The sequence below is a fragment of the Buteo buteo genome, chromosome Z (genome assembly GCF_964188355.1).
Source record: "Buteo buteo chromosome Z, bButBut1.hap1.1, whole genome shotgun sequence".
NCBI lineage: Eukaryota > Metazoa > Chordata > Aves > Accipitriformes > Accipitridae > Buteo > Buteo buteo.
In genome coordinates this window covers 16,608,745-16,627,340 of record NC_134204.1, presented here as the reverse complement: position 1 = coordinate 16,627,340, position 18,596 = coordinate 16,608,745, and the positions used below count along the sequence as shown (strand labels likewise).

General features: G+C 37.6%; 1 protein-coding gene across 1 annotated transcript; it reads right to left on the bottom strand.

The window, feature by feature from the left end:
* Positions 1-38: 38 nt before the first annotated feature.
* On the bottom strand, positions 39-16,712 carry CCDC152 (coiled-coil domain containing 152). The gene is made up of 9 exons (XM_075019421.1): positions 16,597-16,712; positions 14,009-14,125; positions 12,953-13,058; positions 5,240-5,308; positions 4,110-4,174; positions 2,552-2,654; positions 1,710-1,837; positions 705-791; positions 39-161 (listed from the first exon to the last, which is right to left on the bottom strand). The coding sequence occupies exons 2-9, from the start codon at positions 14,093-14,095 to the stop codon at positions 39-41; spliced, it is 768 nt and encodes a 255-aa protein (XP_074875522.1). The 5' UTR covers positions 14,096-14,125; positions 16,597-16,712.
* Positions 16,713-18,596: the final 1,884 nt, after the last annotated feature.

The following is an 18,596-nucleotide window of genomic DNA, read 5'->3' as shown; positions in this document are numbered from 1 at the left end:
TTATAGTATCTACTACTGAAATACTTTATGTGATCTACTCAAAATCGCCTCCGTTTGAAATGCAGGTTCTGGCCTTTATTAAGACGTTGCTCTAAGTCTCTTATGGTGTTTTGGAGAATTTCAATTTCCTTGTTTTTTTCCTCCTGGAGATGCTGGAGCTTCTGTAAAAAATGGAAGCAAAGGCACCATTGTTAAACATCACATAGAATTATGTACCAATACAACATGTTATTACTAATGAGAAATACTCTAATAAGGATATTTTTCTCAGTATTTTGTTATCACAAAATTACAAAGATGACTTCCCCAGAATCCTATTTTTGTGACATCCCAAAGTCCCAAGCCTACAAAACCAGTAATGCACATATATAATTTATATCACAGTCATTTATGTCAGTTCTATCTTAAGTTCCCAGGTTAACTAAAACTGTACTAAAACCACTTCACATGTGGGCTTTTGTTTTTGTGAACCCCAGCTATCACAACATCAGTGCAAAGAGACATGAAATTAGTTGTCTAAAGGTGGGAGGGGTGTGTGGGAGAGTAAGATGGACCCCTAACGCATGAAACTCCACGCCCCTACGCTCCTCCATTCCCAAAGTCTTGTTGCAGAACAGACACAGTAGACCACCAGGGAAGTGCTGTGTCAAACAGGCTGTAACAGTATTTAGTATCTGCAGACTACAGGCTATTAAAGCACATACCCTTCGATAGATGCTTTGTGGCAAGACAGAAGCATCTGAATATGATTTTGTTGCTTTATTCTGAACTCTTGCTAATTTAGCATTGAACTAAAAGAATTGGGAAAAGACAAAACATTAAGAATCAACAGGGAAAAAAGTATGTTAAATAATACAAGTATAATTTTAACTTTTTTTAAATTGGATTTTGTTCCTGAAAGTAGCATTAGCAAGCTTTTCTATGATTTAATCCTAGGATAATGAAGCTACTTAAGTTTATTTTCAAAAGTTATGTTTCTTAAAAAAATGCCTCAAAATATTGCAATAAGTAAATAGTAGAAATATGATAAACCAAATACATTTAGACAAACAGGATAATTACTAAAAAAAATTATTTGAAGTCTCCACAGCTGCATGTCTGCAGGAGGGAAAAATGCAGAGGATGCTAAAAACCTCTGAAACCGTCGTCCTTCCCTCACGTTCCAAGAGCAACTCAGCCTGAGCACTTCCACACCTTACTTATTTTTTAATATGTGAAAGGTTCAAAGTATTTCCTTAATTGTTTCTGTAATGATAGTGGCTTAAAACCTGAGCCGTGAAATATATGTTGAATGCTGACTCAAGTATCTGCAGGATTAGAAGTCTTTAAGCTCTTGGAAGTTTATAAAAAAATGTATCTTCCTGGCATTCAGAAATTGAATAAAAATAAGCAGAAAACATAGTTTTGGGTTTTTTTTTTATAGCTCAAAAATTAGCAAAGTTTTCAAAATAATTTACTTTAAAACAAGAACACAGCAAACTTCAGTCTCTCTATACAGCAGGTAGAACTTGATTCCTGAGCTGAAGTGACTCATACCATTGTGGAAGGGAGCACATGCCACTGATCTTTGTTAAGACAATAGTTTTTTTAAGTTCCCTAGATTCTATCATATTACTTTGTTAAGTACTAATTAACATTTTTCACTACACAGTCTCTTCTAAATTTACCCAATGCCCAGCTGATCTTTAATTCAGCTTTGTAATGCATACCTCTACCTGCAGTTTAATTATTTCATTCTGCTTCTCTTCATTTTGAATTTTCAGCTGTCTAGTTAACTCTAATATTTTCAGTTCTTTTTTCTCTCTCTGTTCTCTATACTCCACTTCTTTTACTTCAACTAGTAACACAATAACACCAAATACAATGATTATGGAAGATGTTTATATAGAAAAATTACATAATTTTCCAAATATTAAAACTTTCTTGAACAGCAGGCCAATATTTCACAGGAAAAAAAAATCATTCAAACAAAAAACATACTTTAAAACTATGTGAAAACCACCCGGTCTCATCCCAGTAGGATGGAGTCTCTTTAAAGAAGCATCACCTTTTACAAAGAGTTTGGCTTTTTTCAGCTAAATGGATGACCAAAAAATCCTACTCTTCAAGGCTATGCCAGTAATGGAAAAAATTAATACTGAAATCAGTCTTTTCTTGTTGCAGTATTATTTATTTGTGCAAATAACGTCCTGCTCTCCTGAACATAGCTGGAACACTCTAACAGCAGTCTAGCTTATAGTTCAAAGCAATTTTCCAGTCAACATTTAACCCAAAATTTCATTCCTTCAGATTTTTAGGTCCAAGTACCCAGTGTCTGTTCTACCTATTTGGGAATTTCTGCTCGTCCTGTGTTGCTATACTGTTGCCTCATTGCCACTGTCTACTCTCTTGAGCAAAGACAAAATTCGGTTAAACACTGTCCACTTCTGGCTTTCTTGTGTTTCCACTAGGAAGTGGAACTTGTACTTACCCTAGATGAAGTATAGCTCCTACAAGTTACAACATGTTTTACCCAATGGTATAGCATTCAGTCTTCAGAGAACTTACTTACATTTTTTTCTTATATCGCAATTCAACTGTGCTATTTCTAATTTGTGGTCTTCCTCTTTGTTTTTAATTTCTATCATAAGTTTCTCAATCTGATCTTTATATTCCTGTGAATGTAAAAAGCTTCATAAAAATCTTGAGGTGTCTGTGCTTTTAGCCTTCTGCAAAGCACAGCACTGATGTAAAAATGCACTTGTTTTATCCTCATGTAATAAATTCAAAATGCCCAATTACTTCTAACACAATCTGGCTGAAGTCCACAGATGAAAAATGTAGCAGATTTCATTGTATTACAGCTATCAGTTAATATAAAATCAGAAATTGTACTTACTAGGAGAACAGGCAAATGGAGAGGTAATATTCCTTTCCCCAATCCAGGATCTGATACAATGCTGCAGCTAGTTAAGTGACTACAGTTTTACTTTTGTGGATTTTTGACTGTAAGATTGTATAACAAAAACATATTTAAAGTATGAATTTTGTTAATATTGCTTATACCAAGGATTCCACCACTTCATACTGGCAGCAGTAGAAACATCAGTGATTTCAGCACTAGTGATGCTGGTGGCACTGATACTCAAATGAAGAGTTTGAGCACACCTATTTTAAATTTGCTCCAATAGCTACTCCAGAATTACCAAGGAATTGGCTGTAGCTGCCAATGTAGAGGTGCTTACTCCAAAGCCCTTGTCAGAGCCTTCTGACAAGGTAGGTAGCCACTCACCAGAGCAATGCTCGGAGGCACTCACAAAGGCCTCACTGATTGGTGGTAACAGTATATAATGGACATAGTCAAAAAAGTGCCTTCAGAACAACACTAGGAAGTTCCACTATGTCCATACATGTATATAATGTATAGAACCATAGTTTTCTCACGTCATTCAGAAGGCATTACTTATTTTATTCTCAAACCGTCAAGATAACAGCTCTATTGGCATAAAAATTTTATTTTAATTCATAGATAGTACAAACACAGGCAAAGAAAATCAGCAGTGAGATTCCTAAGCCTATACAGGTAACAGATGTGCAATCTTAGCACAGAGAACAAACACAGCTTGTGACTAGCCCTGCTGGTGTTACCTCCTTTCCAAAAATGAGTGGTGTAGGTAAAAAGTAGAAAGATAGTAAATGAGATTTATTTTGAGCATTTACTCCCAAAGAAACTATAGACAAAATTCAGACAGTTCTCGATTCTCTGGCAGGACAGCAGGGAATGTGAATATCAAAACCTTATTTCCACACAAAAATGTATTTTAATGCATGGGATTAGATTTTAGAATGTAAAGTTGAATTTAAAGCTAAATACAGCTAAAAATAAAAAGCTTATCTTAGATTGAGTCAGAGTTCTCAGCGCTTAGTAGTTTCAACCTCTTAGTCGAAGGCATTCTTACATTGATACTGTCATGAGGACAACTTGTCTCTTTTTTACACATGATAAATGTTAGGAAAAGTGCAACAATAATGGTATTAGTAGCAAACCCAAGAATATAAAGACAGATGAACTGCTACAATAGAGATAAAATATTATTCCTCTACCTAAAGAATGATCATTTGTAACTTACCAGTTCACAAGCCTTTAATTTCTCTTCCAAGATGTGAATGGTACCCTTCAGTCTATCATTTTCATCTACGTAAATAAAAAACTGTATGATAGACTAAAAAGTATATTTTGGCAGAATTATTAACATGAAAGCAGAATAAAGAAATTACTTTCTTTTTTTGACTTGTCTGAACTTCAAGCAATTTTTCTTGTAGACATGATACTCATTTACAGAACTACATAATTTCAGTCTCCATTTTTTTAACAAGAAAATCATAGTTTAATCATAATACTTGCCTGATATTACTACTTTGAACTGTCTTTTGGCTTTTGATAACTGAAGCATTCAAGAACATCTAGATGCAAAGTTCTCTGGCTCAGAAAATAAAGGATTATTATCATGGCTACAAGAGTTTTGAATTGGAAGGTGCAACTTCTTAAGTACTTGTTTCCCAAAAACTAGAAAGTAGTATCTCAAAACCAGAATTTAGAAAAAGCAGATAATGCTTTTTTGTGATTATTAAAAGTCACTCTGAGTATTAAAAGTGGCCATATACTTCCAAATTTTAGAGGTGTATTAATATTTATGCTAATATGCCTTGACCACACAACAGGCATAAAATTAACTACATGGTGTACAGCTAAACTGTGGTATAAAGACAGAGCAAATATTTATAAATTTTATTTTAAAATAGCAGTAAGTAATTGTCAAATATTTATGGATAACAGCTAAATTAAGTAACATTACACTGAGGATTAAGATTTTTTGGTTTAACAAAGTGATAAAAACTATGCATAAATGCTTTAATAGACTACAGTCCAACAATTGAATGATACTTTCTCACTTTTTGTAAAATTGCCTGTGCTATGCTGAAATAAATTTAAAGCCCGACTATTGATTGAAAAAACCTCACTGAGGCAGAACTTCTTTACTTGTGAATTCTAAGTAGGATAATAGCAATAGACATTTATTAAGCATATAGACCACCAAAATCTGCATGTAATTGATGTTAGATGCATTATTTTTCCTTCCTCTTTGGCTGCCAGTGAGCTTCTCTCTCTAAAAAACCAGTAAGTATAAACAAAAAAAAAGGAAATGCCTGCTAATTCCAAATTACAGCACAGTACATATAAGAACATTTTTGCTTTTACCTTTCACATTACACTGGTTTTCAATGGTTTGTGTTAGACCCTTTATCACATTCTGTAGAGTAGTACATTCTAAAAGAAATGAAAAATCCAGCATTTCTGAATAATTTATTCACAATTTTAATTTTATATATTGTTTATAAACTTTTCTCAAATATTTTATAATCATCTTGATTAAATATCTGTCTAAGTCTTCCTACTGAGTATAGAAATAACTCAGATTATTATTACATGACTACTGCTTAATTTTAGCTTTTAGTTTGATGATAGATTATAAACAATTTTATCAAGCAATATGAACAATTTCATAAAGCTATTATATTTTTCTTTCTAGCCAGAAAACAAGGTTGTTATTGTTTTCTGGGCAATAATGCAAGTCTTCCATGTCAGCATTCCAGCAATTTGATATAATTAATGAAACTGAGGTTTACTTTCCTGACAGCATTTTTGCCAAGATTCTTTTTGACAAGACCAACACTACCCACTCATTGCAGTTTCTCACCCCCTTTTTAGTGCATGTTAACATTCATCTTGTGGCTCAACATAAACGTGGAGAGATTCAGAATATTCTACTATACCCCTATTATCTTGTTTTAAACAAAATTATTATGTGTGTGTGTATCTATATACATGCAACTTGTTATCAGCTTACATATTTGTATTTCATAATTTTATTTTTTTTAATTGTATTTTTAGTATTTGAACACCATATGGACTGCCTATAATGTAACATTTGGTTTTCATTAAATACTATTTTTATCCCTTATGTTCCTTGTAACCTTATCAGTAAAGTCACAAAACATCCAAAGACTGGGAAGACAGGGGACACTAAAACTGAGGTTGCTTACTCCTAACACCTTTCTTTCTGTTTCCAGAGTACCACTACATTTCTTAAGTGGCTTTTAATTTCCGCAACAGATAAAGTATGCTAAATAACGGTTACTCATCTCGTAAGACCAAAGCTCTGTTAAAAACTGTAGGTCATTTAATTAAGACTACATTACAAATAATTGGAGTCAGGAAGATGAATTTAGATCCCAGCTCAGAGATTCAGTTTTCCACTCAATCTTTTTGACCTTTAGTCTATCCTTCCATCAAGTCCTCTTTTCATGCAGCCGGGTAAGTTACCCAGCTGTATTCTCCCCTTCCATGCTTCCAAACAAACAGCAGAGGGAGCACGAACAGCACAGAAACGTTGCCTGCCCTCAGTTGCTGCACTGGATCAAAAGCATTTGAGGAAAAATTCTATTCACAGTCAGAAGCACTGGGTTAGCATGCCCATTTGTACCAACTAGTTCTACTACAAATTTTCTCCCATTTGAAAATATATGGAAATAAACCCAAGTGCTTACAATTCATGCACAAATTGGAAAGACATCTATGCATTTGAGTAAACAATAGGACAGCAGCTAGTCTTACAATGAATCAATCACAGCTATTTAAGTGCAAGCCACTCTTTTCTCCAGTCCCAAGAATATCTGCTTATCTTTCTTATCTTTAAAGGATGCATCATGGCAAATACCTCATGTAATTACAGCTGTGACAGGAAGAAATTACTGGGAATCCACTAATTTTGCTTGCCTACATTAAGGAAGAAAAAGCAAAATTTTGCTAAATGTTTACAGCTCTGTGTATCACTGGCATAGCACCTGTTACAGCATTCTGTGTGGTTCCTTCTCTGTAAAGAATACTGCCTACATGCAGAAAGAGTGAACAGCCTAAGTGCTCTTTTTCCATGTTTAATATGTATAATTCATTGCAGTTTCTTCCATCGGCATTTATAATTGAAGTTATTGGCTTTTTTTATAGTGCACTTACATCAAGCGCTTTTTCCTTTAATACCTTTGACATCCTGAAAATGCTAAATAGACCCACCTTAAGTGTTCCATAGACAATAGTTTGACTGCTTTCTTTTTAAAAACTACAGTAGATTTTAGTTCAGAATTGTAGCCTACACCACAAGAGTCCACTTAGTCACAACAGAAAAGGTTAAGGAGCAGAAAACAAGAATGCCAGACTTGCATCTGTCTTAAGTGGATCTGCAATGATTTAAGCAAAACAAAAACTGAGGTCCTGAATCTCACCTTCGTTTAGCAAAGAACACATCAAGACAAAAATAAGCCTGTTTATGACCTTTCAGAACATGTATACACTTGCCTAGTTGCTCATCTTTTCCCACCTTATCTTTAGTTTAAGTGTTTCACTCTCCCCTCTCCCTCGAGTTTTAGAAGTCTTCTTTCTTCCTTTGCATTTCCTTCAGAATTCCCAGTCTTCTTTTACCTTAAACAGTCCTAGAGAGAGACTTCTGGCAATCAAGGATATCAAGGAGCCCTCAGGTTCTCACTTACAGTTGTTGGACATTTCTTGGGGCCTGAGATGCTATTCCTATTTCTGTTTCTCATACTAACAAAGAGTTCTTCAGCCAGGATAAAATTCTGCTTCCTCCACCACATGACCACTAGCAGCCACGAACCCTTCAGGGTAGGCAGAACAACAGCCTTTCCTTCCATAGTGCTCTGTCTCTCCACTCCTCTGCTGTAAGCGGCATGTTTATTTGGAATCATATGTAAACCATTCACCGGCATGTGGTCTCTTGTGTTTTTTCCTTAGCTGTTCTGTGAATTGCTTTGTGGTCTACTGATAAGCCTTACATTCTAAAGCTGAGTTGTTTACCTATCCTGTAAATTCATTTGCTTTTGTGTTAAATTTTTAAGAGGATGAACTTGAGAATGCTCTTCAACTTGAGAATGCACATACATTAAGATTGTATGTTGATTAAGAAATTGACGCAGCAGTTCAAACCCAGCAATTTCAGTTGCCTTTGGACCAACTCTTCAAATGGTACTTTCAGGAAATGTGGCTGAGCTGGTTTCTGGGAAACAGCTTGGGACATAAGGCTAGGAGAAATATTTTTTTCCAAGCCACAGTTGGCAATATCACTGTATAAAAGTCATTCTCACAACTAGAGTCTGTTAGGATAACTGTTGCCAGAGTAAGAATGGAAGTATCAATGTTACATTTGGTCCCTTGCAACTTCTCTGGCTCTGCACAGGATCCTTCTATAACCCCATCAATAATAAAGAGTGTTTTTTTAATCCCATAGTGCTTTGACTTTCAAGTCAAAGGTTTTGCAAAGCATTGAACTATTAGACACAACACTTTTAGTGCTCTGATTCTGAATACACAGTATGCTATTACCCCTTTTGAAGGGTCAATGTTGCAGGTGAATTTGATAAAGGTGCAAAGACCATTTCTATCCATTTCAAAAAGAAAAAGCAACGTGCTTTAGAAACATTATATATTTACTATAATTTATAATCACTACACCAACAGTAATGTCCTTTTGAAATACTTTTAATGTTACAGTCACTGCTGATCTCCCATAACATGGTAACTGTTTACCTGAAGGTTCTTCTGACAGCATCCGCTGTGGATTATGGCAATTTGCTGCCCAAGATGTTTTGTGATACTTTGCTTTCTGATCACCATTAATGAATACAGTTGAAAAATATAAACTTATAAGCACTTCATTTCATGATACTTGAAGTGTTTACCTTATTGGTAAGCATGTTAACCTAACAGAACAGCCATGATAACTGTCTTAATTTCTAAATACTATCTAATTCTATCCCTTTGGCATCTCTCATTTACCTTTTGCTTCCTTATCATCAAGTAGCTTTCAGAACCACCTCTTAGATGTCCCACATTGTTCCAAGTTCCTACTTTTCACTTTTTTTCCTTACTGCTACTAACAGCTCTGCAATCTCTCTTACTCATTGACCAGAATCCTTGTCTTTCAACAATTCTGCCTCCTATCTATATCCATACTAATTTGTCCAACTACTATGACTTCAAAATTATTGAGATTTGTTTTTTCCTGACTATTCCCGCAGCTAAAACTTCAGTTCGTATTTCACACTGATTGCCCTGGTATTTTTACTCGGACTTCCGCCACCACCCCCCCTTTTTTTTCTACCATGTGTTTCAAAACAGCTCCAGAGGTCATCCTTTTCAGTTATATCAGTGTAACTATCTCCTCAAATCATTTCACTCTTATCTCATCGAAGTGAGGCACTACTATTTACAAAGCTCAAATCTGTCTTTTGACTTTCATCTGTTTTCAGTCCATTCTACTTCCACAGTCCTTGTTGCAGTCATCCCAGCTGCTCTGATTTCCTGAGCTGTCTCTTTCACTTGCTCTGCTATCTTTTATCCCCTAAATTTTATGGTAAAAATAATTTCTTCTTTTTGTCCACCTTTTCCTTTCCCTTTAAAAAACCTATTTGGTACAAACCCCTTCCTTTTTGTTTTTCTCAATAATGAAGCCTCTTCATCTGTTTCTGAATGACAGTCCTGCATTGTCATTTGTGCTTAATAGAGAAACAAATGCCTCTAATGAGTCTTACCAAACTTCCATCTAGTTCACTATCCCAATTTACAATACTTAGTAGATACTTCAGGAAAGAGTAAGAAAAGCTGGATAAACACTACCCTTAATATATCCTCTCAGCTTCCAAAACACAAAAATAAGGGTGACCTGAGTGAGAGTTACTGTCTTTGTGTTTAACAGATTTGTTAAATTTTGTTACATGAATTTTTCTAATCTTTTTGGACTAGTCTATACTTCTGTTATCCACAAGCTTCTCTGGAATTGATTTAACAACTTTATTTTGTAAAGTATGGAAAAGTTCCTCCTTCTGTTTGCTTTAAATCAGTCCACAAGTTTGATTTCCATCTAGTTCTCTTATTACATGAAATACTGAATATTCATTCCCTAGTCACTTTCTCGATGCCATTCATAATTTTACAGCTATGAGTCATATCAGCTCTATTCCTTCTCTTCAGGCTGAAAAGCTTCCAGTCAACTTAAGTCTTTCTTCAGATGTTCCAAAATTGTGACAAAACCTGTGAGGGCCCCAAGTGCATTCTCCCCCACCCACCTCCTGGGTGTTTGGCTGGGCTCAAGGCCAACTTAGAAATAGTACAGCTGGTGATTTTGAAAAAAGCTGTTTGAAGAACGCTGGAAGAAGACTCAGAAATGTCTGCCCCTCCTTCCCTTGGGAGCTGTTTTTAAGCTGAGGCTTTGCCCTTGGCCCACCTTGAGCTATGCTGCAGCTGTGTTGCAGCCACATACTATGTAGATCTAGACCCTGGTCATGACCTAGGGAGTGACTTCCTGGCTTGATTTCAGATCTGCCTCATCACTAGGGACCTGCTAGAGATCACTAGATCACGTCTGGCCCTCGTTACCATTTCTGAACCCGATCCTGACTCAGCCTCCTGTCTTGACCTTGGACCTGTTCCATCCCTACGTACTTGTTTGGTAATGTGGACTTTTGGCTGACCCTGACCGCCCTCACTGGGCCAGCCCTGCATGGGTACAGTGGGAGCAAGTCTCAGCTGGTGAAGCCTCTACCTCTGTGGGCGTTGTTACACAAGCGGTTCCTGATTTCCTGTCCCTTGCTCCTCCCTGACAATACCAAACCTTGCCACCTTCTCTGTTACCTTTTCTAGTTCTGGTATATCTGTTTTGAAACATGGGGACTGGAACATTACATGAAAATCACAGACTTTACAGGGATACGACGTTTGTTTCTCTTTCCTCCATAATCATGCCTATCACTGTGTTTGCTTTTTTGACCGCTAGTATTTTCAGAGAACTGTCCAGAAGGACACCATGATCTCTTTCGTGAAAAGTAGCCAACTAGGGCCAACCAGCGTTTATATAAAATGCCTCCCATATGCACTGCTGTGGGTTTTCATCTCCCCTTTTATCACTTGTCATTCTGTATCAGGAGATTCTTGGTATAACTGAATAGATTAGCATCATTAGCAAACTTCACTCACTCAATAGCTTTTACAATTAATTTCTGATTATACTAAATTATTTAATTTCCAGAGAAGATCTGAGTGAAACCAACTGGCAATCTCACTCCAGCATGAAACTAAGATTATTCCTATCCTGTTTCCTAACTTCTAGCAAGTTTACTTGTCAGAGAACAAAGTTCTACAAAAAGGTGCACCTTTCAGCAACTCTGCAAACTACAGAAGAATAAGCAACCACAAATATATGCTAAGTACTAGATATTATTTCTCTTTTCAAATACCCATCTGAAAATATATAGTTCTAGAATTAAAAAAAGGTCTTAATTTAATAATTTTCTCTTTAATTCCTCCTTTATTTGGCAACTTTGTTATTATGATGTAGAGGCTTATAATTCCCACCTGTAAAATAGTAAATGCCATTTCATTATTTAGCTTCCACTGAACAGTTTGAATCCTCTTAATATTAACTACTATTACCATTCACAACAATTTAGCACCATAATGACATCCGCTATACAAAGTAAAAGAAATACAACCAAAACTGATCACATTAAAGCTGACAGTAACACAAGTACAGCCTATGGAATAAACTTACAACAGTGGTATCAGCTTAATTGAACTCAACCTTGAAAGATTGTATGCTATTCCTTACGCTTTATAACCGAGTTGGAAATGTCACCGAGATAAAATCTTGACAGTGACATTATAAACACAAAGCGGGCTGTGACATTGTTTAATCTGACCTCTTCAGAGATTAAATCTCACACAGATAAAAAGTATAATCACTTTGGACAGCTTTTTAGTCTTACAGAAGTTAAACAAATGCCTAGGTAGAACAAGACACTGAGATTCCACCAATACCCAAGGTCCTTTCAGAATTAATTTAAGTGAGCAAAATTCAAAGAGGAATACTAAAACTTCAATATACCAGTCAGCATGGTACAGGGAAAATATATTCCAAATGCCAACCTGGGGTATCAGATTGTCCCTAAACAAATCAAATCTAAGCAACTAAGAAATATAATTCTTTATGCTATCTCGGAGCACCAGCCCCACCAGTCTGACACGCCATCTCCAATTACAGGCAAGCTTTGACATTTCAGAAGGCAGCAAAATATGCGTTCAGGAATGCATCTGGCTCATTTCTCATTGGGCAAAATGTTTCTGGTGACCAGGCGAACTGAAACATTTGTCATATTGATACTAATGGAACAGCTCAGCTGGGGGCATGATAGTGTCAGTGCTGACCTTACTTTTCACAAATGTTGACCCTACTGTTCTACACACACAGCTGAGCTGCTTATGGATTAATATAAGTCACAGGCTAGCACTTTAGGTAAAACTACTGCTGTTATTTTGCTTAAAAATGCTGCCTTTGTAAACTGTGGCAGTTCACTAGAAGCTCAAGAGGCCTGTATGGATGGGAAAGGTAAACATTTGGGCACAGTAACATCATCAGGTGTACCAAGCTCATATGAACGTCTCCCTCTTTCCCTGCCAACACACTGTTTCCTTGGAAAAGGAGATAACACAATCAAAATAAAAAAGATGAAGAGGAGAAAATGAAAGAAAATAAAAAAGGAAAGTTTTTCTTTCATAGGTACAGCATGCACTCAAAAATCTCTTAAAGTGATAGATATTAATATCAACTGGAAAATAGTTACTTTAATGCAGTTCTCAAGATATGTTTGTGGATTAAAGTTATCTGGTTTATGCAAATGAGATGGATTCCATTACATGACCCAAGATTAAGCATTACTGTTTTTCACACATTATCTTATACCCTTGCTATTTTATTTTTGTATTTTATATGACTGAAAATGATGGAAATATTTCTCAGAACTTCCTGAATATATGCAAAAACCATACCATTTTTAAAAAATAACTTACCTTCTTTTACTGATTCCTCCTTTGACTGGCTTAAAGTTAACAACCTGTTACATTTTTCCAGCTGAAGAACCTGTAGTTTATTTGCTTCACTAATTTCTGATATGTTCTAGAAAATTGCAAAAAGGCTAAAGTTATATTAATATATTTTAAGTTTTCAATTAATATAAAATTTAAAAATTTCACAACACTGCAGTCAAAACTCTATTATTTGCCAGTCTGGAAATTCTGCTATAGAGAAGAACAATGCTAGACTTGAGAGTCTGTGCTATTGCAAGTTTACCCTGCGGAACTAAGAATGTCAACTTACATTGCTAGTTATAAACTGGTTTCTTCTCAATTCTGTAGACCACAGTCTGGATCAATCCTTGGCAAGGTTCTTTCTACTGCTTTGCATATTAGGCTGTCAATGCCCTCACTGAGCACCACTGAGTAATGGGTGTGAATAGGAATTGATATAGTAAGTTTTTTACATGCAAAATGCTAAATTTATTTCAGGTGCCCCTTTTATACTATCTCTAGTATGGATTTACTGATCAGGAAATCACCAGTGAGTTGACCAGCATGGGTCTAACAAGAAATACAGTACCGATTTTCCTCAGTGGATCAATCTTTTAAGAACTGACATATACGTAAAATAAAGGGAGCTCAATGCATATGAAATAAAACAACAGATGCTCCTGCTATGGTGATGACATATTTCTAGAACAAGGAACAATTTCTGAAAGGATAGTCCAGCAAAGCTGTGTAATATTGTTATCTCCAATAGCAGCTTCTGATACCAAGGGACACTTCCGCGCTTTTCCTGAGAAGCCAAAATTGGCCTCTGCACCGTTGAAATTCTAGCACAGAAACAATGGCTTCTCAGTTGTCAGAGAAGTCACTCATATCATGTTGAGATACAGTCAATACAAACACTTTCCAAAGTTGGTATCACATAGCATATTAATCAGAATAAACTGATACCACTTAGAAGAAATTTTCACTTGACAAGCTTATTAAAATGTCACAAAATATTTATAGATAGTAGTTTCAACATTTTTTACCTTCTTTACTTACCTTTTCTATCTCTGAGAAGTTATCTAAAAGTTTATCAAGGTTCACCACACTGATTTTCTTCATAGTTTCTTCATGGCTGTGATTCATTTATTTCTGGACCACGTAATCCAGTGATCACTGTATATATAAAAAATACATCCATGAATTCATTTATTTCTCATTCATACTATGTCAAAAGATTTCATATGCACAAATGTAAGCAGGACAAAGAACACTTTTTTAAAAATTAAAACTATTTTTGCATGTGAAGCTAAGATCTTGCATTTCTAAGAAATGTAATGGATGTCAGAAAGCTCAAGCAAAATCTACCAAACTGTTAGATGATATAGCTGAATTTGGAATCTTTTGCTGCCATTAAAAAATAACCCGAATCCACTTCCATAGATACAATGATGCAATTTTACCTAAATATATTAGTGGTCTGCAGTTAGGATGCTTTTAAAACATATGACCAATTTCTCTTTAGATATGCCGCTAAAACAGACTGGTCTTCCTGTCCACAAAGAGTAGGAAATTCAGTCAATTGAAACAATTACTCATTCTCTACTGTGCATATTTTAGAGGAAACAGATGAAATTTTCTTATGTTTGATTAACTTAAAAAATGTTAAAAAATTAAGCAAATGAGATTTTACCAGGCACACATTAATGCAGGATCTAGACCTTTTACATGTGTAGATGCTCTAATACATAACTAGTCAGGCTTCAACTTACACATTTTCTTATAAACAGTTTGCATTAATATCAGTGATGAGACACTGAAGCACATAAACCTTACCATATGAGTGAAAAGACAGTATTTTGAAAAGCACTCATATAATTCCAGATTATTAACACAATTCCTATTTTTAGTAAAAATTCTCCTTACAGAATCTTTAACATACATTTGCAAGGTGGATCTGAAAGACACAATATGAATGCTTCTGAAAATACTGAAACTATCTCTGAACATCAGGCTCCATGAAACAAAAATTCCAATACCAGATAAACCATGTATTACAAACAAAATCATCACTTCTATGTGGTATGAACTGTCTTTTTACAAACAACAAAAAATTGCAATGAGAGAGGTGAACCAGAAGTTAGAATGTGTGCACTACCCAGAGACTGAATGGGTTTCCAGACAGAAACACAGTAAAGTTAGGTGGAAATAGATCATGTAAATGAACAACTACTAAGCAGGAATTAAAATTACATAACTGAATTATTTTCCCAGTCATTCAATATTTACAAGTCTTTACATGTAACTTCTTTACCAAAGCAGTACAATAAAGATATTGGTTCGGTGTGCTTAACACTCATTTTTCTCTTATATCCATTGCTTCCTGAGAGGGACTAAAAGTAATTCATTAGCTAAAACTAATTAACTTTTTTTTTTAATCAAAACTTTTTAAGAATATGTAACACTAAAGAACTAATGCTTCTAAGTTAGTGATTTTTTTACTAAGTTAGCAACCTTATTGACTTCTAACTTATTACAATGCAATGATTTGTTAAAATGGAGTTTAAAATATTTATTCAGGACATTGAATTTTGTAAAACAATTACATATCTTAATATTCTATTAGTTGATAATCTAAATGTACACTATGAATGCCAAGCCCTTATTTTTCCAGTCCTTATCATGGGCAGTATCTTAACGGTTTGTCAATCACTGTTTCTTTTCATCATGCTCTTAAAACTGTGGTTTACCCTCTAAATTTTGACTGAGGATGGGAGTTCAGGGAGCTGCCATGTTGTGTGCTGTTTTGTGTGTGTCCTTATTCCATGGCATCATTTGTTTCCTCAGAAGACAGGATGTGCTCAGCACTTGGCAGCATTAAGCAACAGTGCCACTGGCAACTGAACTGAAACAGTAAATTAAAAATAGTATGTTGTATTATTAATGTTGTATTTTTCCAGCAGGAAAACTCATCACTTTTGTTTTTGTGTATGTTATTATGATATATGTTATGTCTTCCAAAGGCATTTTTGTTAAGCCTCCCACCCCTGTTTTGAACTATGATATTTCACTGGGGGAAAATTAAAGATTTAAAATGTATTTTTGCCTGTCATAAAACTGACACCCTTATTTAATCTCTAACATCTTGCCATCCATGCTCTCTCAGTATCCTTTTTTAGGTATTGTAGCTCATGATCTGATTTTGGAATTTAAGGTTTCTTGTTTGCTTCATGTTAACAGTGAAACCTGTATTTATAACAAAAATAAAATGAGTAGATATTAATTTTTAACTGTGTATTTCAACTGAATGTAGTAATTATGCAATAACAGGCACTTCAAACAGTCTCATCGTTTTTCTGAACGCCACCCTTCTTTAAGATAGGCACCTGACATTTGCATTGACTATAACTTCGCTTTAGTTACCCACTGTTTGAAGACCCTGAGCGCATCCAAAACATGGTTTTCTGATCAAAACTATCACCTCCCAAGTGGCACCCACAGGTGGGGTGAATCCCACCCCCTCACGCAACAGGGCAGAGGCACCAGCTGCACCACTGCAACCCGCCCCCACTGAGGCCTGCCGACCCTCCTTCCCACCGCTGCAGTTTTGTCTACACGAAGTGCCCTGGCTAGAACTAAGACCTCACCGTCTCAGCGGCACAGGACACTCAGAGCCTTTTACTCCTCAGTGCGCGGGCGTCACCGACAGGTGGAGCAGGACAACAGCGCTCCCGACACGGGCGACAAGACAACCCCACTCGCCCTGCCCGCTCCCCCACAGCCAGCTGAGAAGAGACGGCTCGCGCGCACCCGAAGGCGGGAACCCCGCGCCGCCCGCCGAGCGTACCACTGCCGACCCTGTTGGGGGTCGCTTCGCCCCCCCCCTCCCCGCCGGTGGGCTCGGCCGCATGCCCGCGGTTGGACCGTGTTGTCAGAGGGGCTGGAAGCCGCCGCCGCCGCCGCGCCCTGCGGGGGCGGGCGGGGCTGAGGGGCTGCGCTGAGGCGCTGAGGCGGGGGAGCGTGTGGCGGGGGCGGAGGTCGGCTGGGGTCTCTCGGCGTCTCTCGGGAAGTCTCCACGGGATAACCGTCTCTTTGGGGTCAGGGTGACAGGGGAACTGGGGGCAGGGCGCCCCGATGCTGTCTTGACATAACCCCCAGGGCAGTGCCACCCCTCGCCGCCTCACCAAAAAAACCCCCAGCAAACCCGAGCACCTCAGCAGAGCACCTGCTGAGGCCTTGGTTTCACCCCTCTGTGCGGTACGTGAATTATTTTATCCAACGGCTCCTCACATCGGCATGAACATCGGCTGAGGGGGACACTTCACGTGCGAACGGGCGTTCCTTCGAACAGCAGCCGACAGGCGCAGGACGGGAGCGCTTCCGTGCGTGACGGAGAGATCGATCGAGTCCCCCGGTCTCTGCTTTCTCGGTATTTCTAGTGTGCGTGTCACTATGGCTACCGAGCGGTGATACTCCCCGGCCGGCCCCACCTTTCTCTGGGGGAAGTTACCACAAAGGGCTTCTGAGGCAAGCTTCCAAGACAACCGCCTCGGCGGGGGCGCACACGGCGAGGCCCGAGGCCGCTGAGCCGGCGGTCAGTACCACAAGGCGGGCACGGTCTGCGCGGCAGGCCGGCCGGCTGCTCCGGATGGGCGGCGGGCGCAGGTGCTGCGGTGACTGGGGGTTGTGCTGCTGCTTTGGGTAGGCTGGCAAATCGATCGTTCTGCTTAAATATGAAAAGGAGTAAGTTACGTTTTTGTTTTTTTTTTTTTTTTCCTGTTACTGAAATTTGATAGCGAGTCGTGTGACGATTACCCTGTCCTAACGCATTTGGTATCCTGTCAGGCTCTTTTTTTTTTTTTTTTTTTTTTTTAAGTAGACAGGTAGGACTGGTAGGGACCCATTGGGTTGCTGAATAACATCCCCGTGAAATCAGAGGCAACAAACCCCTGCGGTCCCACAAGAAAACAAAACAACTACCCCTCCTACAGCTTCTTCCTAGCTTACTAGGTATAAATTGCTTCTTTTCTAGGCTAAAGCTGAGTTGATGATCAAGACATACCAAGCTCTCTTTAATCCTGCTAGAAGTGTCTAATGTAAGGTTTAATATCCTGCCTTACCATGGAAACAAACTGTGCTGAGGCACTGGGGACTCTTCAGCAACTGAGTTTATATCAGTAAATGCTGTAACTGTAGAACAGGCTTCTTAGCTAGGTAGCCTTGCTGTAAACTTCACAGAAAAACATTAGCTGTTTTCTCATTTAAATGATCATAACTAGGTTTTGGGGTTATTATTGCTGGGTGAGTGCCTATTTGTCATACTTCAGAGAATCAACCAAATAATTTAGTTTGGAAAGGACCTCTGGACCTTGCCTCGTTCAAACCCCTTCTCTAAGCAGGGCCAGCTTCAAAGCTAGAATGGGGTGCTCAAGGCCTTGTCAAGTTGAGTTTGGAATATCTTCAGGGAGAAGATTGTTTTATGGCATAATCTGAAGAGGAATCGTTTTACAGGCTTGGATTTAGAAACAACTGTTAATTTACTTTATGGACATAGATTTTTTTCAGAAACAGGCAATAAAATTACATTCCTAGAGCCACATCTGCATGCTGGAATAAATGGACTTGTTTTCAGAAATGCTAAGTACGC